The 27,023-nt window shown below is 38.9% G+C and overlaps 2 protein-coding genes across 2 annotated transcripts; both read right to left on the bottom strand.

The window, feature by feature from the left end:
- Positions 1–315: 315 nt before the first annotated feature.
- Positions 316–21,882, bottom strand: LOC103699444 (protein ASPARTIC PROTEASE IN GUARD CELL 1-like). Its single transcript, XM_039117715.1, has 2 exons — positions 21,629–21,882; positions 316–943 (listed from the first exon to the last, which is right to left on the bottom strand). The coding sequence occupies exons 1-2, from the start codon at positions 21,880–21,882 to the stop codon at positions 316–318; spliced, it is 882 nt and encodes a 293-aa protein (XP_038973643.1).
- A 1,214-nt stretch (positions 21,883–23,096) lies between these two features.
- LOC103696872 (aspartyl protease family protein At5g10770-like) lies at positions 23,097–25,718 on the bottom strand. Its single transcript, XM_008778596.4, has 2 exons — positions 25,369–25,718; positions 23,097–24,524 (listed from the first exon to the last, which is right to left on the bottom strand). The coding sequence occupies exons 1-2, from the start codon at positions 25,526–25,528 to the stop codon at positions 23,293–23,295; spliced, it is 1,392 nt and encodes a 463-aa protein (XP_008776818.2). The 5' UTR covers positions 25,529–25,718; the 3' UTR covers positions 23,097–23,292.
- Between the last annotated feature and the right edge of the window lie 1,305 nt (positions 25,719–27,023).

The following is a 27,023-nucleotide window of genomic DNA, read 5'->3' on the forward strand; positions in this document are numbered from 1 at the left end:
TATAAGCGTCGGCGGAACCTTTCGCGACGCTTATAAGCGTCGGCGGAACCTTTCGCGACGCTTATAAGCGTCGCCGGAAGCCACACCTACTGACTCTCTTTAAAAGAGTCGGCAAATTTTGGCGCTTAGCAAAAATTACCCACGCTTTTACTTAGCATCGGCAGACAAAAGTCGGAAAAAGTAATTTTTCCTGTAGTGGGTGTTGGGCTGAAGTTGGCTGGGGCTGCCGGCTTCAACCCAGTATCTCACAATTCCTGTGCTGCTTACGATGCCAATGACACCTCGCCACGGCCGAGGCCTACCAGCCCGGCGACGCTACCGAAGGGGCCTTTTGTTCTTCTCCCCGCACCCGAATTCAAAGTTTTTCAGCACGATGGAGGACGTCAAGGTGAGGGTCTCCTGCGCAAGGAAGCCAGCAGTGGAGGAACCGTCACTGTATTGGACAGCGTAGATGCAAGTCGATGATGCATCGCAATCTGAGCCGAATGAGAGGCAGACGGCTGAGCTGCATGATATATTGGCACAGGTAGACGATTGGGATGGGTCGAAGAGCGTCTCATTCTGGGAGTAGCACCCGCCAGCGCATGGCCTGCATTGGATCCACGAGATGTCGCTGCCGGTGTCGAAGATCACCGAGAAACTCTTTTTGGGAGTGCCGAAGCCCACCGTCACGATGTAGTCTGAGGTGCTGAACGAGAGGCCGACACGGTTGGGCACCGTGACGCCGGTCGATTTATCCTTCCTGGAAGCAGCGGTTATCCGGTTGTGGAGGGAAATGACCCGGGCTTGGTCACGGTGGAGGATCTGCCTGTGGTTCAGCTTTTGCCTGGTGTTGATGATGGGCGAGCAGGGGCCGTGCCGGTGAACGACCGTCAGCTTATTACCAGAGGATGCTGCAAGAGTTTGTGCAGAAACGCCAGAAGGATCTCTACCAAGCAGGCATCTTATAATTTGAAGTACATGTAACCGATGATTAGCATGTAATAGCTCAACTACAAATGTTTCACATATTTTAACTAGGAACGAGAAAACGGATCATTAGCATGCAACAGCTCAAATATATATTTGACATAATTTAGCTATTCAGGAATTACTAGGGTTCCGACTTCTTTTAGTCTCATTGCATATTCCTCCAATTTCAGACAAACTCTAGCTAGGTTCGGATAAATGAGCATGCTTGTGGACTTAGAAATCCAGGTACATAGAGTCAGTAATTTTGGTCATACTTAGTGCTAAGCCCGGTCCGGCCTGTCCTACGAGCAGGTCTAGCGGTGACCATTGCCAAAGTGTCTTCATGAGATATTCCCAAATTTCCTTTGCTTTAGATTTTCATTTGATGATGATTACGAAAAAAAAACAAAGGCATCCAGATGATTCTTTCATTCTTCCCGACATATAGTCCATGCATACCCACCAACAAACACTATAATTTGGAGAAAAACTATTTGTATATTCATAGAGACACTGTCTGTAGTTATTAATATTATAATTCATGAATAATATAACTATACATAATATTCGTAATCCGTGAATTATCTTTGCTATCTTCAGACTTGCACTTGGTCCGCAGGTGAAACAGCGCGTCAAAAAGTTTACGACAAACTGGACTTTCAACAATCAAGTGGAATACATAAGAATTTTTAATCCTAAAATAATATAAAAAATCTAAATCTTGTCATAATCACTTGCAGTGTCAAAAATATCATTTTAACCTATGATGGAGATTTGTATTTAAATATTATTTCAATCCACCCAATATAGATCGAGACCGTATATAGTTCCTGTCATAGAATGCTCACCATAAAACATAATAAATAAATAAATAAAAGTTATCGTACAAACCCTTGCTGTTTACACAAAAAATACAGAAAGAGAGGTTAAACATTATTCTACTCATTATCTTAGACCTTGATATATCAGTATGAACTATGATTGAATATCATAAAGAGCGTCTAAGTCACTTCCATATATACAACCTTATCCCAGCCCTCAATTATAATTTATTATGCTCACCAATACAAATGACCTAATGTTAAGGTTATTTCATGCACTCGTTCGAGTTTAGTTTGCTTTTCCAAAGCAAGAGGAGGCTAGCTCGGATTGTTATAAAATAGAGTACTGAAGGGTGACGAGTCAAAAGCCAAAACCAATCAATTAACTGCTAGCGTTAAGAGAGTGTTAACCTCTGAGTTTGAGGCAGTTGCCGGCTTCAAAGAGTCGGATCTAAGGACATGATGGCCGTTTGCTTCTCCGTGGACGGCATACGGATTGCAATACAGAAGCAAGGAAAAGAGCAGGGAGCGGATGAAGGGGAGGAGAGCCGAAGCCATGGGTTCGTTGGCTAGGGATTGGTGTTAACCACTCTTTGGGAAGCTACCAATTTATAGAATTTCTAAGATCCCTCCTGCTTGGGAAATGCTCAGCTCTACATGGCTCGTGAAGACTTTGACTTGTGAAAGGTGCCTTGGATTGCAGGAACAATACTAATTGTCATATGCAATAATGAACAAATTCAGCCAACAATTGTGAAGGAGGAATTCCTCAATTTCCACAAAGCATGGTTGTTGTTCACGTTTATGAATTAACATGACATATAGAGTATACTTTTCAAAGGTCACAGAATCGATCGTTTCATCTGGGCCTTAAGAAAAAGAATCCTTGTTATCCAATAATGAAATCATTGAGGATAAATATTGCTTTGAAAGAAACATATGAGATAGAGATTTCAGCTAGCAAGTTTGCCACATTATTCTTCCTCTGTGGGAAGCCACCTCATGTTTCATTGATAAATGAAATGAGAAAAGGCAAAAAGCAGGAAGACCGGTAGAGGTGTGCAAAAAAACTATTGAAACTGCAAAACCGAGCCAACCCGTTATTTTGATGCAGTTTGGATCAGATTTTTTTACATTCAGTTTGATTTCGGTTTGCAAATTTTTGAAATTGAAAAAATCAGTTCGATTTTAGTTTAAATTTTAAAAATCATATATACATATACATACCTATATACATATACATACATACATATATATATATATATATATATATATATATATATATATATATATATATATATATATATATATATATATATATATATATATATATATATATATATATATATGTTTATCTTTTCCTGCATTCTTCTTTTGTTATTTTTTCGAGAGGAATTCTACTTTCAATTTCACATCCATATTTTCGCTCAAAAAAATTCAGGTGCATATTGGATGTTCATACTTCCCTTCCTTCTATGGTCACAGCTAGTTTCTTATGAATGATTAGGTTGACACCCTGTAAGTTGGTCCAGCCCACTCTTGGGAGGCCCATATAGCCCACTGGGGCTTTTTACCTCTTTGTTTTTGCAGGACTCAGGTGGTGTGCGCGTGAGAGGGTGTGCGGCAACAAAAACAAGGGGCTGTGGCTGAGAAAAAAAAAGCCCAATGGCACAGAGAGAGAGAGAGAGAGAGAGAGAGAGAGAGCACGACACAGGGGAAGACTGAAGGTGCGGAAAGAGCAGAAGATCTGAAGTTTGCACGTTGTACGGAAAAAAACAAGTTTTTTTTTTTCTTGTATTTCTTGGGTGTGATTTTTCACACGGAGATTTAACAAATTGGATTTCTATCTAAGAGTTGTATTAGATGCTATAGAAAATTATAGTATTCATTGTTAGGGATTTCATTACATTCTTGGGTTCATCACACTGTGGTGGTTTGGGTGAGATCATTGTTACTCTTAGGGTGGTGATATTGGAGTTTTTCCAATTTGTTGAGAACTCAAGTTTTGGGTATGAAGGATTTTTCCACGTAAATTTGGTGTGTTTTCTTTCTGCTCTTCAGGTGTTTGATATATTGCCTGTGAGAATATTACTTCTAGTTGATTTGGTAATTTTGGCTTAGTTTATTCTATAATATTTCTGTTTTAGCCCCAACAAGTCATATCAGAGCTGAGGTTGTGTGGGTGTAGAGATATTGTGAGAGTAGATGGAGAATTTTTCAGATAACATAATGAAACTTAGCGCTTCTAATTATTTTATTTGGAAGCTGGCAACTGTCTCCTCTTTTCCTCGCTTCTGTATTGCAATCCGTATGCCGTCCACGGAGAAGCAAACAGCCATCATGTCCTTGGATCCGACTCTTTGAAGCCGGCAACTGCCTTCTCCAAACCCAAAGGTTAACACTTGTTGGGAAGCTGCCAATTTATAGAATTTGTAAGATCCCTCCTACTTGGAAAAAGGGATCTCAGCTCTACATGGCTCGCTACGTGAAGACTTTGACTTGTGAAAGGTGCCTTGCATCTACTGCATGGAACTTATCTCCATAGTTTGTTTGACTACACATATCTGACCTAAAAATGTAATCGTTGTCATGGATTGCAGGAATTATAATCATTGTCGTATGCAATAATGGACAAATTCAGCCAATAATGGTGAAGGAGGAATTCATCTATTTCCACAAAGAATGGTTGTTGTTCACGTTTATGAATTAACGTGACATATAGAGTATACTTTTCAAAGGTCACAGACAATATATCGTTTCATCAGGGCCTTAAAAAGGGAATCCTTGTTATCCAATAATGAAATCATTGAGGATAAATATTGCTTTGAAAGAAGCATATGAGATAGAGATTTCAGCTAGCAGGTTTGCCACATTATTCTTCCTCTTTGGGAAGCCACCTCATGTTTCATTTATAAATGAAATGAGAAAAGGCAAAAAACAGGAAGACAAGAAGAGGTGTGCAAAAAAAACTATTCAAACTGCAAAACCGAGCCAACCCGTTATTTTGATTCGGTTTGGATCAGATTTTTTCACCTTCAGTTTGGTTTCGGTTTGCAAATTTTTGAAATTGAAAAAATCAATTCGATTTTAGTTTAAATTTTAAAAATCATATATACATGTACACACACACACACATATATATATATGTTTATCTTTTCCTGCATTCTTCTTTCGTTATTTTTTTGAGAGGAATTCTACTTTCTATTTCACATCCATATTTTTGCTCAAAAAAATTCAGGTGCATATTGGATGTTTATACTCCCTACCTTCTATGGTCACAGCTAGTTGCTTAAGAATGATTAGGTTTCACCCTGTAAGTGGGTCCAGCCCACTCTTGGGAGGCCCATATAGCCTACTAGGGCTTTTTACCTCTTTGTTTTTGCAGGACTGGAGCAACAGCGCGCGGGGGGGGGGGGGGGGGGGGGGGGTGGTGGGGGAGAGAGGGAGAGAGAGAGAGAGAGAGAGAGAGAGCAAGCAACACAGGAGAAGACCGAACGCACAGAAAGAGCGGAAAATCTGAAGTTTGGCACGCCCTATGGAAGAAGAAACATGTTTTTTTTTCTTGTCTTTCTTGGGTATGATTTTTCACACAGAGATTTAACAAATTAGATTTCTATCTAAGAGTTGTATTGGATGCTATAGAGAGTTGTAGTATTCATTGTTAGAGATCTCATTACGTTCTTGGGTACATCACAATGTAGTGGTTTGGATGAAATTATTGTTGCTCTTAGGGAGGTGATATTGAAGTTTGTCTAATTTGTTGAGGGCTCAAGTTTTGGGCATAAACTTGAGTATTGTAAAATCTATATTTATTATAATTGATTAATTGGATTTGCCCTATGCTTTTTTTTCTCTACATTGGAGGGTTTTTTCAAATAAATTTGGTGTGTTTTCTTCCTGCTCTTCAGGTGTTTGATATGTTGCCTGTGAGAATATTGCTTCTAGTTGATTTGGTAATTTTGGCTTAGTTTACTCCATAATATCTCTATTTTGGCCTCAACAAGTGGTATAAGAGCTGTTGCCCAGTAAATACAACCCAAGAGGGGGGTAAATTGGGTCTTTTAAAAACTTTTCTACTACTTCTAAACTTTTCAATTAATTAAGCTAAGTTGTATAGATGCACAGTGGAATTTAAACTTAGCAACAGTTTGATTCTAATCTGATCAAAATTAAAACTATTAAGCAGCGGACTCAATAAACAATTAGTCTAGATTTTCCAAGCAAGCATTTCAATACAATGTATCTTAATGCAGTTTTATTAAATGAAACTTGATTAAACAATTTGAATATACTTGCAACTAAAGGATGCGCAGATAAGAGTTAAGCAAGCAATTCAATTAGATATTTATCTAAGTAAGTAAGTGAGGTAATTAAACAATGAAAGAAAGCATCGCAAACACAACAAACATATAGTGGTTCGATGCACAACAGCACCTACATCCACTCTCCAAGACCTCTTGGGAATGTTACTATAATCCCTCAGATTACAGCCGGTTGTTTTACAAGCTCACAACCTAACTTATTGTTTTTACGAGGTCACAACGAACTCGGTCGGTTTTCACAGGCTCACCGACTAGAACCAACCGATTGTTTTCTCGGGGTGACAATCAAACCCAGTTGGTTTTTCCCGGTTCACCAACCACAACCTTACACCGTTGGTTTTTTCTTTGGCTCACCAACAAATCTTAACCCCTTGATTCAATCCCTTGATTGAATCAAGTTACAAGATATTAGAACAAGGGTTTAAAACAAATACAAGCTGCTTAAACAAACAGATATAACAATGTAAACAAATAGAGTAAAGAGAAGAAGCCCTCAACCAAGTTTTGCAAATGAAGGAACTCGGCTTCTTCTTTTCTTGACCCTCTTCTGATTTCGCACGAGGTAGAGGATCACTGAGGCAGCACACAGTTGGAGAGGAAGCCTTGGGATTCACTCAGATGCTCTTCTTCTCTCTCTTTTGCTTTGAATGGCCTTTTTGTGCTTTTGGGAGGTTTCTCTTAAAATCTCTTTGAAATCTCTTTCCTATGTGTTCTCTCCCACTTTCTTTACTCTCTCCCCTAGCTCTCCCCTTGATTTTATAGCTTTGGATGGCGTGGGAGCAAAGATCTAGACGTTAGAGACAAGAATAGAGCTGTTATGACCCGTCTGCACATTCTGACAATGTATCCGTTGAGATCGGAGTCGACTCGTGCGATCTGGAGTCGACTCGGCTGTTACTGGAGTCGACTCACACTTTACTGGAGACGACTCGACCACTATTCCAAATCTGAATTAAAGTGTATGCTTTGTCCTGGGGTCGACTCGGACCAAACTGGAGTCGACTTGCCAACAGCTGGAGACGACTCGGATACTTAGGGGTCGGCTCGTTCTCAGGGTTCTAGAAATCCAACTTTCTGTATTTCTCTTACGAGTCGACTCGGCCAAACTAAGAGTCGACTCGGATGACTTGGGAGACGACTCTGGAATATCTGGAGTCGACTCGTTCACAAGGTCTCCGAAACTGATTCTCTGCCTTTCAGACTGTTTTCTTCTGGGAGTCGACTCGGACAAACTGGGAGTCGACTCGCCAAACATTGGAGTCGACTCGCAACCTTTTGGAGTCGACTCGCTAACAGGGTCTAAAATCCATCGTTCTGTCTTTTTGTCTTTTTCTGCGGGAGTCGGCTCGTGAACAGTAGGAGTCGGCTCCAGCACTGTTCCTTGAAACTCCAAAGTGCTAGAGTCGACTCTGAACTTCCAGAACTCGACTCGAGGACTGTTCTTTTGAATTTTTCTTGGAGTTTGCTCCTCCAACTTGAATACTTTGAACTTGAACCTTGGACCAATGAAGTGTGGCTTTCTTCCAACTTTTCTTGAGAACTTTTGAGGCCTTCTTGTATTTAAAACAATTTATCTTTCTTCTTGTAACACAACCATTAGTAATTATACTTCAAGGTTTTGTGATCATCAAAATCAATCTTTGGGTCAGCAATGTCTCCCTTTTTGATGATGACAAAATTTGGAGTATATGCAATATAAAAAAAGATTGTATTCTAGAACTAATGCATAGCTAAGTTGCATGAAGTAGAAAACATGTATATTTAAAACATACTTCATGATAATGTTTTAGATTTAATCAACTTAACATAATCAACACGTAAAACATTATAAGCATATACTCAGAGATTTCTCCCTCTTTTTGACAACATCAAAAAGGTTGCAAGATAATGAAACATTAAGCACAAAGCATCAAATGATACTCAAATATTTCTTTTCTTTATTGTACTCTGATTTTTAGTCAATGCAGGTCGAATTATTGCAAGAATATGGATCATATAACTCAAGGCTATAATGTCAGAATAAGATTAATGAGCATAGATCAGAGCCAATTAAGATGATTTCAGAGCAAATTATAATGAAAGCACATCGAATGTAATTCCAAAGATAGTTTTCAAATCAAGTGTAGGTGGAACCTTTATCAAGTTAATTCAAGGAGTATCAAGAATGATATTCAAAGAAAGCACGAATGAAAATCTAACCCCTTTTTTGAAAGATCTTTAATAACAAATATGAAAGTTTGGTCATTTAAGATCTTTTGCCCAATATATTAAGTATTTAACAATATGAGTGCAATCTAATTAATTTTTAGAGTATAAGATCAAAATTTATATACTTGAAAAATATATCATCATGTTGGATCACCAATTCTTAATGACTCTAAAGTTTTTTTATGATAATAAAAGTATTGGGGCACAAATACCAAAACATGAATTCATGCAATTTATGATATATCTTAGAGCATACATAAAATTCAAAGCTTTGAAGGTCTTTTAGAGCTCTTTTAAAGACTTTCTTTTACTTTGTTAAAGAGAATAACATCAAAATCAATTAAAATGAATTGGCACAGGATTAAAACTCTAAAGTGCAAGCCATTAAGAACTCATTAGTAGATTCCAATGGAAATTTCTGGTACTAAGACAGGTGAAATCCTTCAATGAAGATTTACTAATTAAGTACAGATGAAAATTCAACTTTCAAAAGATATTCAATGAAGCACAAAGTTTGATACCAAAAATCTGCTTAAATTGATATCAATTAGACATTAAAAGCATACTAAAAGTTCTTTGCCAAATTTTGATAGAGTAACCTCTATTGATTTGGCTTTAAGAGCATTCATTTTTTTTTTAATTTATGTAAGCTTCTTGAGTTCTATTCATGAATCAGACAAACAACATTACATTACAAGCTGATTTTTCACTTTTATTTTTCTCCCCTTTTTTTATTAAATTAGAGGCACTTAAGATCAACTGTTTAAATTGCAATTTGGTTCATAGTTGATGCATAAGATATACTAACCAAATAACAAGCCTCAAGGTGTATCATAAAGATTTTCTGATTTAAATTTCAGATGATATATATTGGAGAGTATTAGGATCACTTCTCATTTAGTATTCTTTCTCTCTCCTTTAGTTATGAATTTATGCGATTAAGTTACTTATGATCTCTCCCCCTGAAATTTTCTTTCTTCCCCTTAATTGAGCATTCCATTTAAGAGTTTAGAGTTTGAAGATAATTTTCAATAAAACATTCAAATTGTTAATCTTGAAAATATGTTTTCTACAAATTTCAGCATATTTTCAACTTAACCCATTGCGAGCATATTTGCAAGTATCAAATCATATTCATTTGAGATAATAAACGCTCTATAGAATTAAACTCAAAGTATAGGCTATATATAACTAAGACAAGTTATGGCAACACAAGTAAGTTCATCAAAATCAATTCATAAAATATTCAAGGTATGCATCATATGATGATGGCTTTTGAATAAGATGCAAAATCTAGAGAGATTGATATGTCTAAAGCTTCCCCTCAAAAGATGCATTCTTCTTTAATCATTCTTTTCTTTTTGTTGAATTTCAGATTTTAATGATAAGCATGAATAAAACTGAAATTCTATGATATCATGAATGTAAAGTGATCTAGAGTTTTTCAAAAATTATAGCAGTCACTCTTTTTAATCTTTCAAGAACAAGTTATGCTTCCTCTTAATCTTTGAGAAAATGTACTAAAATATTAGTCAGAAAGTAATTCTTTTGAAGCTCAATTTCTTTTAAAAGCAATTATATTTTCTTTTCTTAATCATAGTTTTTCAGCAATGTATACATGAAGCACAATAAATCTTTTTAATATCAAAATAAAATCATATATTTAGAAACATTTGTTCACAATCAAGATTATTGAAAAATACATCATTTAGACTAATTTTAGTAAACTTATAAGATAGAAAATGATATGTTTCAGATGCGTATCGGAGCAAACAATCAAGGCATCAAAATTATTCTATTCAAATAACCTTTCCTTATATAATTATGCACTGATTTCAAGTGATTAAAACTTGATTTGATTCTTCTTATATACTTTCATTTACTTTGTCATTCATTTTCTCATCATTTTTTTTAATATCTTTTCTTAACCAATTAATGAACATTTTGATTTTGTTTTTCGTTTTTTACTTTCTTATGCTCTATACTCTATTTGCTCCCTATCCGGTGGAGTTGGAAGGGGCATGAGGTGCTACCACTAGCTTTCCTCTTGTGCCGTCCCTAATATACCCTACACCGAATAGTTGGGTTAAATAGTGCCGGGTACTATCACTTGCCTCCCCATTGGCACCATCCCTATGATAAGCAATATAGAAAGGTTAAAATGTTTACCTCAAACTTCTCCTGTTTATGTCACGCCCCAAGCCCGAGGCGCGGCAGACGCCGCACGCCCGCACGGCGGGCTGCACAGGCGTGCAAGGCAGCAGATCATATCAAAGCAATCACAGATGTTTAAAACTGACATAAATATTTAAGTTGTTCAAAAACAGTCTTACAAAATTTAAAATAACATATGCTGACGTAAGTCAAATACTCTAATCAATCTAACTAAAGGATCAATAACTGAAGAAATCGTCAAAAAATCTAGCGCACTCCTCAATCCCGTGAGATCAAGCCTCTGGATCTGAAAAGTGGAGAAAACAGAATAATGAGCTACACTAGCCCAGTAAGCAACAAAATACCCCAGAGTGGGGTCAAAGCATATCAAATCAAAATACAAAATAATGACTGAAAATAAATCACAAATAATATCATTTTTTTCTTTTCAAAACTTATTATCATTTTTACAAAACTCTGATATCATAATCTCAACATAATAGGCTACGGCCACGTACCCCAGTGGCATGGGTTGCATAAAGTGCCAAATCCACTATTTTTATCCACCGATGGCAGCCGGTGTTGCACAAAAGTACCAAATCCACTATATTTATCCATCGATGGCAGCCAGTGTCCAGAAATCACTATTCTAATCACCAGTAGCGCGGTGTCGAAACCAGTTCCTCATAGATTACAAGTCGACAGGTCCAACGTATAATCCCCATTGGCGGGGCCAGAACAGAACAAAACAGATCATAGCCATGCTGAGAATGCATATATATATATATAAACAGATTTCATAAATTGCCCAATCATAATTTATGGATTTCAGAGCATAATTTTCAAATAAAATTTAACATGTCAGACCCATTTTACCAAATACAAAACATATTTCAAAATTTAATCCACTAATAATTATTTTACCAAATAATTTAGAAAAATGCACTTTGAAGCATTAAGTTACTTACCTCTTCTCGCTTAACTCCTACTTCAGGTAGACGGATCAGGTTCACCTGTTTAAATTTAATTAATTTCTTTGTTAATTTCAGAGTTAAGCAAAAATCAAAAATAATACTATTGGGTTTCGGATTCGGGTTTCTGGTTTCGTGTTCCAGATTTCAGGTTTCGGGGTTCGGATCTGAACTGGGCCGAAGTTGGGCTCACAAGGGTACTACCCAACTGGGCCCAACCGGACTGGACTGGGCCCAAGTTGGGCCTGCAATGGAACAGGGCCCATCGGCCCATCATTCTGCTCACGGCCCACAGTGGCCTTCTTCTTCACCGAGCTCCCCATGAACAGGGGAGATGGGAGAACGGAAGAGGAAGAAGAAGGGGCCGGCTGGGGGGGGTCAGCCAAGGCGGCCGGGGGCTGTTGCCCGGCCGATGGCCAGCCAACTGCAGTGGCGGCCGGCGGCTTCTGCGGTGACGGGCGTCGAGGGAAAATCGAGTGATCTCGGTTTGGGGCCAAAGTAAAGGAAAGAAAATCAAGCATGTTCCGGCGAGATCGAAGAGCAAAAAGGGAAGAGGGCTTACCGGAGGTCGACGGAGGTGGCGGATCTCGGCTGCAGGTGGCTCGATCCGGTAGCTAGCCGCGGCGACGGCGGTGGGGTTTCCAACGGCCAAACTAGATCGAAAAACAGGGGACTAAGAGAATCAAAGGAGCTAGGCTCCCGGGGTGGCTGAACTTGATTGGAGTGGCGCATGCGGTCACAGGAGAAGAAGGGAGAAGAGGGAGGAGAGGGTCGGTGGTGGAGCAATCACAGAGGAAGAAGAATGGGGGGTTTTTACTAGGCCCCTAATTCGAACGGTGGACCACCACGATTCTCGCGGCGGCCGTGATCAGCGGCCGCTCATGCGGACGCGGAGCAGCCACAAAACGGCCGCGGGGTTGCCGCGGATTGTCCGTGGCGCCTCCGCTCCCGTCGCGCCCGGAGAAGGCGGAGGGGGATCGCATTTGCGATCCCCTGCTCTGCCCCTTCCAAAAGGGGCGTTGGGCTGAAGTCGGCTGGGGTTGCCGACTTCAGCCCAGTATCTCATAGTTTAAGTGTAATTAACTACGGATTTTATCCTTTCCAAAAGAATGCTCACACAAGTCTCACAAATATGCCGAATATATTATGCTTGTTTTGCTTTTTCTTAAGATTGGAGTATTTGTTTTTACTTAGATTTTACTTTTCTTGAATAATGTTCATTTTCTCTTCTTTATCTCTCTCTCTTTTTGTTATTCTCAAGTAATTTACATGAAAGAGCAGAATAAAGAAATAATCTAATGTATCATATAGATGTATATCATGCAAACAATATTTTCATTATACTTAAGGATTCATAACTTCTCACAAGTTATTTTAAATCAAAATTTTAAGCATAAACTTGTGTATTTCATGGTTATGACATAGGCAAAGATATATTTTAGTTTGAGCAAACCATGAAACAATTTCTAAAAGCGTAAGTCAATCAATACATATATAGACATGATATCAAAAAATTAATAATTAAAAATTTTAATCATGCCACAATAAGATTTAAGTTATTGACTTTGCTCAGCTAATTTATGAGAGAGGTATCTAAAATTACCGATTCATTCTGCATTCTTCAAGTCAAATACCTACTAGATTTCTTATGTGTGAACTTTTGGCTGAAGAAGGTCCGCTCTCTTGTTTGCATGTGAATGTTTATTGTATCTTACGTGGAGGTGTCCTTCAAGTTGAAATCTCTCATTTTATTGCTCAAGGATCCTGCATTATTAACAAAATTCTTTTCTTTCTTGAAAGAAAGTCATTAGTTTCTTCAAGATACAAAACATTCATACAATATATTTCTTAACTAGATGACTCAATATAAGATATGACAATAATTGAATGTTGAGTCACTTTACTCAAGAGATTGCCTAAATATAAGCAAGCACATGTCACTTGAACTAAAGAGATAGTTTCATTAACCAAGATGGTTCAAGGACAAGCATGTGAGGCAATAGGAAGATTCATCAAGGTCAAATCAATTTTTTATTTTCAGAATCAATTTAGCTTAGATTCTATTTGCTTAAGATAATTATCAATAAGACATGTTAGCTAAGTTTTAATCAAATTATCTTAAATAGTTGTTTCTATCAAAATTCAGATTATGATTCATTTTCTGTCAATAAAATATGATTCATTAGAGTTAGATTGAAGTCTTGCACAAGGGCACATAATGAGCATACAATCTAGTCTACTAGCTGTATGATAAAATAATTATTCTGTCATGCTTCAATACAGCTTTAAAAACAATAGATCTACCTTGCTCATCCTTTTCAAATTCTACAAGATGGGGTCATAGACATACCTTCTTCATGCCAATCTTCTATAAGAGTTTTCTTGTGGACTAACTTTGATCAATGAAGATTTTCTTTCTTGTTTGTCTTAATTTGGAGTTCGAGAGAAAATGTTAATTCATTCATCATACATATTTCAAACTCACCTTGCATGAGCTTAGTAAAATCTTCATATAAATCTTCATTAATAGAACCAAAAATGATGTCATCAATGTATACTTTGAGCAAATAAGATATCACAAATTCTTCTTTTTGATGCATAGATTTATCACATTTACTTTCTATCAAAAGGTTACTCAAGTTTTTATATCATGCTTTTGGTGTTTGTTCCAAATCACATATTGCTTTATCATATTTGTAATGAGTGTTTTCAAATAAGGTGGTTATTTTACATAGATTTTCTTTAATGAAATAACCACATAGGAGTGCATTCTACACATCCATTTGACAGAATATAAAGCTCATAAAGCAAGCAAATGATAATAGTGATCTTTACTTCTAATCATGCAAGAATTTTATCAAGATCTATTTCATCTTTTCTTGATTGAATCTTTCAGTAGTCACCAATTTTTCTTTATTAAGTGCATTTCTGAACAAACTCAATTTGGTTCTAATTATTAACAAGTTTTCAGATTTTATCGGCAAGATTTCAAATTCTATCTCTTTCAAAAATGATTTAGTTTAACTTGACCAATTATAATCTTGTTCATTCTTCTTAAGGTGTTTTAGTTTCAGATTGTTATATGTAAGCAAAAAGATTAACCATATACATATATAATCTGATTTTAGTGACTTGATGAAAGATCATTAGTCTCATAAAGAATAAAATGAATTGATATTTCTACAACTAGGATCTTTTCATTGAATATTCTATATGCATTGCTTGATGAATGATACCCAAAGACAGGAGTATCTTTATCAGATTTGGCGTTATTTTCATAAGAACATATCAAGCATAAAATTTACGACTGAAAAATATAAAAGATATGCAATAATTCATTTTCTATTTTTCAGAAGATCAAAAGAAGTTTTTATCAAAAATAGATCTAATAGAAACCATATGTATGACAAGCAGTGATGATAACTTTTTAATAAAAAATGACTATCATACAACAGTGTCTTTTTTATTTCTTCAAGAATTCTATTAATTCTATTTTACTTATGGTGTCCTTGGTGTAGAAACAATTGTATTCAATATTATTTTCTGTGCAAACCTTATCAGAATTTTGGTTTTCAACACTGTGCCATGATACTCTTTATCTTCACAATTTGGAAACCTTTTTCATTTGAAACACTTTTACAAGATTTAGCAAATACAGAAAATACTTCAATCAGAACAAATCCGATGTAAGCTTTTGAAAACTTTGTGATGGAAACAACATCTTTAAATTTAGAAATTGATTTTTGTTTGTTTTCTTAGTTAACATGCATAGCAAACTTTGACCTTGCAGAAGATAATAAGTAAACCAATGACAAGGTCTTTTGAAATTAGGTCCATACTAGCATAAGTTAATTTTATATGCCAAAAAAAATTCTTTGATATTAGTATTTATAATGCATATTTTTTAAGAACATATCAAGTACATATTCTTATGTCTATGATCAATAGAAGATAATGCCATGGATAAGAACTCTCAATCAAGCATATGGAAAATTCATAGAGTTATTCTGGGAGAATTGATTTACCAAATTATCCATCTATAAGAAAGATGGATTGATTTGGATATATTTTCTTTTCATACCAAAAATATCACTTATATCATAAAAAAATGATTAATACTTGCAAGTTATGTTTTAATCAACTAATAAAATAATTTCAGTATGAGAGGATGCAAGAATTACTAATTTCATTATTTCTTCCATTTTAGTCACTCTTCTTAATTATATTTTAAGTTTCATTCTTTAACACGTGTCTAGAGCACCCATTGTCCGGATAACATCTTTTATTAGAACCTTGGGTAGCTAGACACACCTGCTGAAAAAAATAATTAGATTTTCAATTTAGGAACCCAAGCTCTTTTGGGTTCTTGCAAGTTAGCTATAATTGTTTCTTTTGGAATCCATATTTGTTTAATATTAATAGCTTTACCATTTAATTTATGTGTATTAGAACTATAGGTAAAATTATTATGCCCATTCTTTTCATATTTGAAATAAGTTATCTTATTTGATGGTTTGCTTGGTGAATTGATAATCTTTTTCTCTAGGAATTTATTGTTAAGCAAGGGAGTCAAGCCAAATTTGGATTTATCAAAAACAGCATGTTGATTTTCAAACATCATTTTTAATTTTTCTGAACTTACAGTGAATTTGTTAATAAGAGATTTCAGTTGGTCAACTTCTTCCCTTAAGTTTTGGTTTGCTTTAATTAAGCTATGATTTTTTTGAATCAATTCTTTTGAATTTAACCTTAAGCTTTCATTTTTAGAATTTAGTTTGTCTTATATTTCAGCAATAGAATTTCTTTCTTTTGAAATTTCCAGATTTAGCTTTTTAAAATTTTTATTTTTAATAGCTAATTTTCAACATTCACCATACAAATCATGAAAAGCATTTAATAGTAATCATAAGAATATTCTTCATAAAATTCATTTGGTGTAAGATTAGATTCAGATTTTACCTTATCTTCTTGTGCCATAAAGCACAAGTTAGTTACCTCTTGTAGTTCTTTGGAGCTAATATCATCATTGTTGCTCCTAACTTTCATTTTCTTGCTTGACTCTTCCTTGGTCAAGGCTTTCTTTCTTTTTATCTCTTTCTTCCTTTCTTCTTGTTTCCTCTTCTTTTTTGTCTTTAGGAAGCTTTTGAATTTTTCGGTATTTGGGAATGGATCCTTGTTTTCATCACCGTATTCTTTATTTATTGTTCTTTCTTCCTGATTGGGAGATTCAACATCTTTTTCTGCAGGCTCATTATTAGTATGTAATTGAAGCACATGTGAACTAATCTGGATTTTATCATAAATATTTTCTAAAGTATCTAGATCTCCTTAGCAGATAAGCATGCAGAAATTTCATTAAATTCCGTTTCATGGATAGCACAATATAGTATGTTCATAGCATTAGCATTCAATTGTGCTAGTTCTTTTTCATTAACAGCTTCAGAGAGTGTGTGAGGGCCATTTATAATGATATTCCATAACTCATAGTTTTGTGATTGAACAAAAATTTTCATTCTAGCTTTCCATTGAATATAGTTAATTCCATCAAACAGTAGAGGTCTGTTTATGGAAAGTCCCTCGGCAAATAATATGTTATGTGGGGTTGTCATAATCTTTGACTCTAGTTGGTTAAGACTACAAATAATATGAGAGCACCTGCTCTGATACCACTTGTTTCTCAGTAGATACAACCCAAAAGAGGGGGTGAATTGGATCTTTTAAAAACTTTTCTACTACTTCTAAACTTTTCAATTAATTAAGCTAAGTTGTATAGATGCACAGTGGAATTTAAACTTAGCAACAATTTGATTCTAATCTGATCAAAATTAAAACTATTAAGCAGTGGACTCAATAAATAATTAGTCTAGATTTTCCAAGCAAGCATTTCAATACAATGTATCTTAATGCAGTTTTATTAAATGAAACTTGATCAAACAATTTGAATATACTTACAACTAAAGGATGCGCGGATAAGAGTTAAGCAAGCAATTCAATTAGATATTTATCTAAGTAAGTAAGTGAGGTAATTAAACAATGAAAGAAAGCATCGCAAACACAACAAACATATAGTGGTTCGGTGCACACCAGCACCTACATCCACTCCCCAAGACCTATTGGAAATTTCACTATAATCCCTCAGATTACAGCCGGTTGTTTTACAAGCTCATAACCTAACTTGTTGTTTTTATGAGATCACAACAAACTCGGTCGGTTTTCACAGGCTCACCGACTAGAACCAACCAATTGTTTTTTCGGGGTGATAATCAAACCTAGTTGGTTTTTTTCGGTTCACCAACCACAACCTTACACCGTTGGTTTTTCCTTTGGCTCACCAACAAATCTTAACCCCTTGATTCAATCCCTTGATTGAATCAAGTTACAAGATATTAGAACAAGGGTTTAAAACAAATACAAGCTGCTTAAACAAGCAGATATAACAATGTAAACAAATAAAGTAAAGAGAAGAAGCCCTCAACCAAGTTTTGCAAATGAAGGAACTCGGCTTCTTCTTTTCTTGACCCTCTTCTGATTTTGCACGAGGTAGAGGATCACTGAGGCAGCACACAGTTGGAGAGGAAGCCTTGGGATTCACTCAGATTCTCTTCTTCTCTTCTTTTGCTTTGAATGGCCCTTTTGTGCTTTTGGGAGGTTTCTCTTAAAATCTCTTTGAAATCTCTTCCCTATGTGTTCTCTCCCACTTTTCTTACTCTCTCCCCTAGCTCTCCTCTTGATTTTATAGCTTTGGATGGCGTGGGAGCAAAGATCTAGCCGTTAGAGTCAAGAATAGAGCCATTATGACCCGTCTGCACATTCTGACAATGTATCCGTTGAGATCGGAGTCGACTCGTGCGATCTAGAGTCGACTCGGCTGTTACTGGAGTCAACTCGCACTTTACTGGAGACGACTCGGCCACTGTTCTAAATTTGAATTAAAGTGTATGCCTTGTCCTGGGGTCGACTCGGACCAAACTGGAGTCGATTCGCCAATAGCTAGAGACGACTCGGGTACTTAGGGGTCGGCTCGTTCTCAGGATTTTAGAAATCCAACTTTCTGTATTTCTCTCAAGAGTCGACTCGAATGACTTAGGAGACGACTCTGGAACATCTGGAGTCGACTCGTTCACAGGATCTCCAAAACTGATTCTCTGCCTTTCAGACTGTTTTCTTCTGTAAGTCGACTCGGACAAACTGGGAGTCGACTCGCCAAGCATCGGAGTCGACTCACAACCTTTTGGAGTCGACTCGCTAACAGGGTCTAAAATCCATCGTTCTGTCTTTCTGTCTTTTTCTGCGGGAGTTGGCTCGTGAACAGTAGGAGTCGGCTCGAGCACTGTTCCTTGAAACTCCAAAGTGCTAGAGTCGACTCTGAACTTCCAGAAGTCGACTCGATGACTGTTCTTTTGAATTTTTCTTGGAGTTTGCTCCTCCAACTTGAATCCTTTGAACTTGAACCTTGGGCCAATGAAGTGTGGCTTTCTTCCAACTTTTCTTGAGAACTTTTGAGGCCTTCTTGCATTCTTCCAACTTGCTATATTCCTTGCAAAATAATTTATCTTTCTTCTTGCAACACAACCATTAGTTATTATACTTCAAGTTTTTGTGATCATCAAAATCAATCTTTGGGTCAGCAAGAGCCGAGGTTGTGTGGGTGTGGAGATATTGTAGGAGTAGATGGAGATTTTTTCGAGTACCATAATGAAACTTAGTGCTTCTAATTATTCTATTTGAAAGCCTATGATAGAGGATATTCTTTACTGTAAGCCAAAAGACATTAGTGATAGTGACCGAAAGAAGATGCACAAAAAAGCTATTTGGTATATCAAATAATGGATTGATCTCAGTGTGTTCCATTATGTATCTCAAGAGATAGATGCCTATAGTCTTTGGATGAGGGTAGAGGGTCTCTATGAGAGGAAGACAACCCAAAACATAGCCTTGCAATTAGGAGGCTTGTGAATTTGAAGCTAAAAGAAGGAAAAATCTGTTGCCAAGCATTTGAGTGAGTTATAAGACTTGGTGAATTAGTTGACCACAATGAAGATGGTGCTAGATGATGAGTTGCAGGCATTATTGCTATTGAGTTCAGCATCGGGCCAGAGGGTGAATTTCCAGAAATTGACCATTGTTTTTGCTGAGTGATTGTTGATTTCCTATTTGATTTTGATGAGCCCAAAATACTTGAGTATATTTTATATTATTCTAATGAATTCAAGTGAGTGTTTCAGGTAAATTACTTTTAAACTTGTAAGAATGCCTTAGAATATGGTTCAGGGAATTTAAGTTGAGTTTTACTCATGTTTGGAACCATTAAAGTATTTGCCTTGCACTCGAGTCAACTCCCAGAATTCTTGAGTCGACTCCCAGATAGGGAGAGTCGACTCTTACAGTAAAAACAGAGAGCAGTTTTTTCAAGTGCAGAGCGCGAGTCCACTCTAACTGTTCACGAGTCGACTCTTATGGGAAAGACAGGGAAGTGATTTTTAAGGCACAGTACTCGAGTCGACTCCAACTTTTCAAGAGCCGACTCTTACAGAAAAGTCAGAGAGCAAGTTTTCAAGGCACAGTATTTGAGTCGACTCCAATTGTTCACGAGCCGACTCTTACAGAGAAAATAAAGAACGAATTTTCAAGCTACAGTGCATGAGTCGACTCCTAGAAATTTCGAGCCGTCTTCCGCAAATTGAAGCCGCAAAGTAATTTCTTCGACATAGTGGCTGAGTCGACTCGAACTGTTTACGAGCCGAGTCCTGCAGAAAAAAGCCGAGAGCAATTTTGCACAGACCAGAACGCAAGCCGACTCCGGAATTGCTCGAACCATCTTCTAGAAAATAGCTGGTAGTTCACATTTGAAAACGCCGTGGGCAAGCCGACTCCCGATTTCTTCATGCCGACTCTTACATGATTGACAGAGAGCTTATTTATAAGAGCCCGAATTCGAGTCGACTCCAGATTTTTATGAGGCATCTCCTGTTTCAGCCGAGCCAACTCCAAGATGGGAGAGTCAACTCCAATTCCGACGGATACTTTGTCAGGACGTGCAGTTTTGTCAGAACGACTCTTTTCTCCTCTCTAACGGCTAGTTTTCGAGGAGATAAGTTATAAAAGGTGGTTCTAAGCATTAACAATAAAAAGAGAGAAAATCCATTGAGAGCATTCAAGTCTATCAACTACCGAAGGAGAGTTAGAGCTATTCAAAACGAAAAGAGGAGTTATTGCATCCCAAGCGATTTCAGAGCACTCCTCACATTAAAGGCTCATTGAAGTGATTCTCAACTATCAGCGCATTCAAGAGAGGATCCAATAAAAGAGAAGCAAAGTCTTCCATCGGCAAACTGTTTGAAGGCTTCTTCCTTTACATCTTGTTTATATTGCTATATCTGCTTATCTAGAAGCTTGTAATCTTTAAACCTTATTTCTCTGTTATTTGTAACTTGATTCAATCAAAAGATTGAATCAAGGGGTTAAGGTTTGTTGGTGAGCCCGTAAAACTAATGGGGTTGTTTGTGAGCCTAGAAAAACAAATGGAGAGGTTTTAGTCGGTGAGCTAGGAAAAACTGACTAAATTCGTTGTAATCCTGCGAAAACAATAAGTTGGGTTGTGAGCTTGTAAAACAACCGGGCTGTAATCTTGAGATTATAATGAACTCCCAAGAGAAGCTTGAGGAGTGGACGTAGGAGCAAGGGTTGGCTCCGAACCACTATAAAAACCTTGTGTTTGTGTTGTGATTTATCTTGCTTTACTTCTTTACTGCTTTCTTATAGATTACTCAATTACATTTGTTTAAAATTAAGAAAGCTTTCTTATAGATTACTTAATTACATTTGCTTAAAAGTTTGGAACAGCCAAACCACATAAGGAATCAAAATTAAACCCATACCCGGCCTTGTTACCCATATCGTCCATCCCTTGCAAATCAGTATCATACTAGCAAAAGGGGTGTTGAAAAGCTTGACCGGATAATCTATATTGCAAGCATGCCTAAAGCTAGTAGGTGTACCCTTTCCCTTCATGAAGGAAGTCTTCTATTCAAATGTTGGGAGGTATCCCCAGCGGTTGACACAGGCAATTCTTCTATCAATTTTATGAAATAATCCTAAAGAGAAAACAGAGTAAGCTAACATTATGTATTACATCCTCAAAGCGCTGCTGCTCATAACTGCTGTACTCATAATCCCTCAGCTGCATCCTCCGGCACCAAACCCAATCATTTCCCTGGCAACGTCATAAACCACGTCGAACGTCCTCTGCTGCATGTTCCCAACCATGGAAAGCCCATCCTCATCGACGCTGGCGAATGCGAGGCAACCCTGCGAGGGGCTCGCGAAAAGGAGGATCCCCGAGGCATCGACGTTAAACGTGACACCAGCACTGAACTGCAGAGCCACCGCAGGCACTCTAATTCTGCTATACCCAGTGAAGTTGTAGCAGGTGTCCAGTATCTCAAACGCGGCCATTGGCGAATACTATCGACATGTGTTGCCGGAATTCCGAGCGAAGAGCAAACCGCCAGTGGAAGCCATGTGACCGTTGTGCCAGAATCGATGATAGTCCGGAAGATGTCGGCGAACACTGCCGATGGAATCGACAGATCTTTTCCTCCTACACTCATTCCAATTAGTTCGATGAAATAGAACGACGGGCCGGCATATCCGATTCTGTTATCATTGGAGTGAATTTGATGCCAGGGGAGTACTGCATGCACGCCAGCTCCCATAGCCAAATACCCGCCCGAGCAAGAGCGTGTTGGGAGGCAGTAGGATAAAATAGAATCTGAGTCGTCCAACAGTGATTCGATTGATGATGCAAAAAGAAAATTCTTAATTAATTAGTTCTTGACAGAAAAAAAGATTGATCAAATTCTACTAAGTTTGACTCATAGTGATCATTTATCATTCAAATGATTGAACAACCGGGATCAATTTACTTACGCTACTGAGTTGACATTCATAAAAAAAATATCTAATGAATTATGAATCCAAGAGATGACTCCGCTGTACTTCTCAATGACATCTTGCCGTGTCCAAGGCCGATTGGCTCAGCGGCGCAACCGAAGTCACCTATGTGGCCCTCCCCACACCCGAACCGGAAATCTGTTACTATGTCGGAAGGCATTAACATGAGGGTCTCCTGAGTAGAGAAGCCTTTGGAGATGGATCCGTCGCCGTACTAGACCTCGTAGAGACAACTGGATGAGTTGTAGTAGTATTCATCGCGGGCTAATGAGCAGTCGCCGGAGTTGCATGAAATGTTGGACTACGTCGAGGAATGGGCTAACGAACGGTGGCTCTCTTTGAGGACTTGTAACCTCAAGGCATACTCAACACTTGCGTATCAACCTATTCTAGAACGGTTCTTCCCAACCATATGCCATGTCTTTTTTTAGCAAAAAAAATGCCATGTCTTTTTGCATGAATCATATAACTATAAAAGTTTTGTTTACCAAGTCAAATTTTGACATGGAGTTAATTTCTATGAACTTGTAGACCCTTTGTCATGTGCAAGTGTTTTCACGAAGTGATTATTTTAAAAACCCTTCCATGATGCTCTTTCTTTGATAATGATGCTGCACCTAACTTCATTTGCTCCGATGACTAGACGCATAGAACAGCCAAAACATCGAAACCAAATGAGGACGAGCTCAAATCAAGATCCAGTTTTTATCATGACAAAGATAAATTAGCACGACTATAATCATGCTATTTTTTTCTTGAATAATTAAGTAGAGGCACCATTTCGTCCTACACTAGGCTGGTTCTCTTTTTGTTCTGTTTTCTTACCATGAACTCTTAATTTCTTTTTCTTCTCTCCAGCTTGCTTGATCAATCAGTTTATCTATCATGCTCCCAACCATTGTGTTCGACCAATTAACTACAAGCATTGGCGCCAAACCCAATTCTCATATTTGGAATGTCATAAACCACATTAAACCGCTTCTGCTGCGCGTTGCCGATGATGCCAAAGTCTCTCGGATCGCCATTGGGGGCGAACGCCAGGCACGCCTGCGACACGCTGGGCACGTACAGTATGCCGGAGAAGTCGACGTTAAGGGTAGTCCCGCCTCCAAACACCAGCGCCACCGTCGGCACCGTCACCGTGTCATAGCCGGTGAAATCATAGCATGTGTCCAGGATCGACAGACGCGGCGCCATCTTGTACCTGGTCATCTGCTTACGGAACGCCAACCGAAGGGCGGCGTAGGCCGATGGAGGCAATCTGCTGATCACCGTGCCGGAATCAAGCACCGTCCCGGCAGTAGAGAACACCTTCGAAGATATTGGAAGCTGCTTACCGCCGACTTTGATTGCCACGAGATCAAGGAAGTAGAATGAAGGCAACTTGGAGAATGTCCGCAACGGCGTGAACTGGACGTTCGACAGTGGACCACTGCCTAGTGTCAGATAGCCCGGCGAGCTCGATGTAGATGGAATGCAGTAAGAGAAGACATCGCCATACTTTGGCGACGACTGCGATACTAGCGATACTGGTCTACGCCCTAGACCGAGCAGACCGGCAGCCATACCGAAGAGCCCCTTGCTCTGATCGCCGCAGCCGAACAAGAAATTCGGCAACACGTCGGAGGGCGTCAGTGTGAGGGTGTCGCTGCCGAAGAAGCCCATCGACTGGGAGTTATCACCGTATTCGATTTCGTAGCGGCACCTGCCGGCCGAGCAGCCGGGAGAGTCGAGCTTCATGCAATTGGGGGAGCTGCAGGAGATGTTGCAATAGGTGGAGGATTGAGATGGGTCGAAGAGTGGCTCCTGTTGGGAGTAGCAGTTACTATCACTGCATGGCTTGCACTGGATCCATGTGATGTCGCTGCCGGTGTCGAAGATCACCGTGAAGTCCTTCTTAGGGGTGCCGAAACCGACGCTGACAACGTAATTGCCGGTCCCGATCGAGCCGCCGGAGTTGGCGGGGATAGTTGCGGCGAGCGAGCCACGAGTGCCGTTGGAGGCGATGGAGATCTGGCGTTGGAGCCAGTTGACTCGAGCTTGGTCCTGGTTGAGGAGTTTGACGTCGGCTGGCTTCCGGCCGGGGGTCAGCGGCGAGCATGGGCCGTGCCGGTGGACTACTTTCATAATGGACGGGTTTGAATCTGTGGAATTATAATTGTCAATAGATTTAGCAAAGAGACAATGTCATAGGCTAAAGGAGCCACCCAACCCCCCAATATGCACTGAAATTTTCATGAAGAACCGCCGGTCGCCTATCCTTGCGTATAGTTTATATTTTTTTGTGTATCTTTTGGTGAATTTACTGAGTAATTAATGTAAGTTATCCATTTGGCTAAAAAGATAATTTGAAGAATATGTTTAATTTGTTGCTTACCTTTCTGGCATATGGCCTATAAAAGCTTTCCATATCCCTACATCATCTAAGAAATGAAGATCTCTGTACACATTTACATATACTATATGCATTCTGAAAAATGGGACTGAGTGGCTTTGACTTGGTTGACCAGGAACCACACAATCTCTTATATATACCCTCCCATTCCGAAGAAAGCAAATTAGGCATCAAGACCAGTGAAACTGGCATGTCCTTTCCGTCTTTTATCTAAGTATTTCAGAACATCAATTCTTTGTCGAGGAACCCTTTTGAGAAGTTTTGAAACACAAAATGTGTATTAGTGTGCGTAACCTGAAAATTATGTATAAAGTGCTTAATTTGAGCTAAAAGAATATGCAACCTCTTTATTTATTATGTTTTCCGAAGGAGGTGGCAGAACTGAATTTTCAACTAAAACTTTTGAGGAATTTTCAAAGGTCGGCCAGAATTCACCATCAGGGCACCAAGTACATGCCACCCTAATATCTTTGTCATGCATAAACGATACATTAGTATATTCTCCCCAGTCTTTTTGGGAAGAATGTTCTACCCAATCTCTCTCTTTAACAAGGAAAGCCAAGTGTAAATGATTAGATATAGTTTACACCAACCTCTCGGTGAGGAGCAAACTGAGCTCGGCAGCAAAGAGCGAACACCAACCACGTATCGGCTTTCCGTCTCCCTTCCATGGACTCGCGGAGCCTGGAGAAAAGTAAAAGCCAGAAGAAAAAAGGCACAACAAGAGCACAGTGAGGAGTGGAGAAGAGCCATGACAGAGTTTATCCTCTCTAAATTTGCTGCGCACTTGGAAGGAAGGATAGGACTGATTTATATAGACACAGATGCCCCCCTTTGCGCGTTAATTAACGCATTAGGAGATTTGAGGTAGTCTCTCCTACGGCCACACAGGTCTTTCGTTTTAGATGCTTCTGTACACGTCCGCACTGGAGAACAGAAACAGGGCTGGCCACTTTGGCTCCACAAAATGGTGGAAAGGAGAAGTTTTACGTCCTGGAACGCACTAGTTGGACGAGTAGCTGACGTACGAAATCAGTGGCGTCAACTGCAAGTCAAATATAATGATCCTTTGGGGAGGATAAGTTATTACCGTATTATATAATGGATTCGGTCACCAATCCTTGCAGAAATCCTAGCTTTGAATGGAAACTTTTTCTCAATTCAGACAACTTTAACAGTGAGCAATTTGCTGAATAGAAAAAGAACTAACTCTTCTATCTTTGAGCATGATGAATAGGAATTGACTTTTTTTTTTTGTTTTTTTCACGCTAAAGCGGGTATTTCATACATTACGAATACGGATACACTCAATAGAATCAGCAAACAAGTTACGAAGTGCCCCGGGCAACTCCTCCCCTCCTGCCTCTGTCCAAAACGGAATCGTCAAAGTTAACCTTGCGAGATCTCGGGAGTGGGGGCTCCCAGGTGAAAAACACTATATGAGGTATTGCCTGAGCTGTATGGGGTCCCCAGGTGTCCCGAGCTATCAAAGATCCATGTTCTAAGCTTACATGAATGATTCAGTAGCTAGAGCCCAAGCGCGCTCTGCCATAAACCTCGAGGATAGATTGTGCTCAACAAATATTCGAGCGTTCCTTGCCATTCAATCTGGTAAGTTGTGCAGGTCACTCCTATGGCCACCCGGCACATTTGAGGGCTATCGGACCACCGGCAAATAGCCTGCAGAAAAGAATCCCTCCAACTCTAAGCATCCTGCGAGACCGCAGCAAGTCTCTAAGACCCAGTTGCCCACATGCACTGGAACAGCACACGATCCACCGTCTCGTCCACCCGGCACTCCGAACACTAAAGGGAATACTCAATCCTCGTCTGTTCAGCATCGAGCTCGTTGGCAGGCGCTCCCAGGACACCTTCCAGAAAAATAAAGCAACCCTCTGGTGGAGGCCAGACCTCCAAATCCAATCGCATTCCAAGCTCGGCTCATGTTCCCGCGGGAGGACCCGAAAAACATCTACTATCCTAACATTGGCTCTGCATGAAGTGCTCCATATCTTGACATCCAGGCCTCCAGATCTTGGACCCTCGGGTATAACCCACCTACTAACCAAGCCATCGCCGTTGGCAGGCGGCAGGGACATGCTGACAGTGACCCTCCCTGTGCTGCTCAGGGACCCCGCAAGGTATGGCCCGCACAGCGGCAGAATATGTCCAACATCTTGGAACTAGGAGCGAACGAACCTACTCAGCTAAGTGCTTACCAAACAACTGGCCAAGTCTGACACCATCC

This window comes from Phoenix dactylifera, unplaced genomic scaffold (genome assembly GCF_009389715.1).
Source record: "Phoenix dactylifera cultivar Barhee BC4 unplaced genomic scaffold, palm_55x_up_171113_PBpolish2nd_filt_p 000265F, whole genome shotgun sequence".
NCBI classification, from domain to species: domain Eukaryota; kingdom Viridiplantae; phylum Streptophyta; class Magnoliopsida; order Arecales; family Arecaceae; genus Phoenix; species Phoenix dactylifera.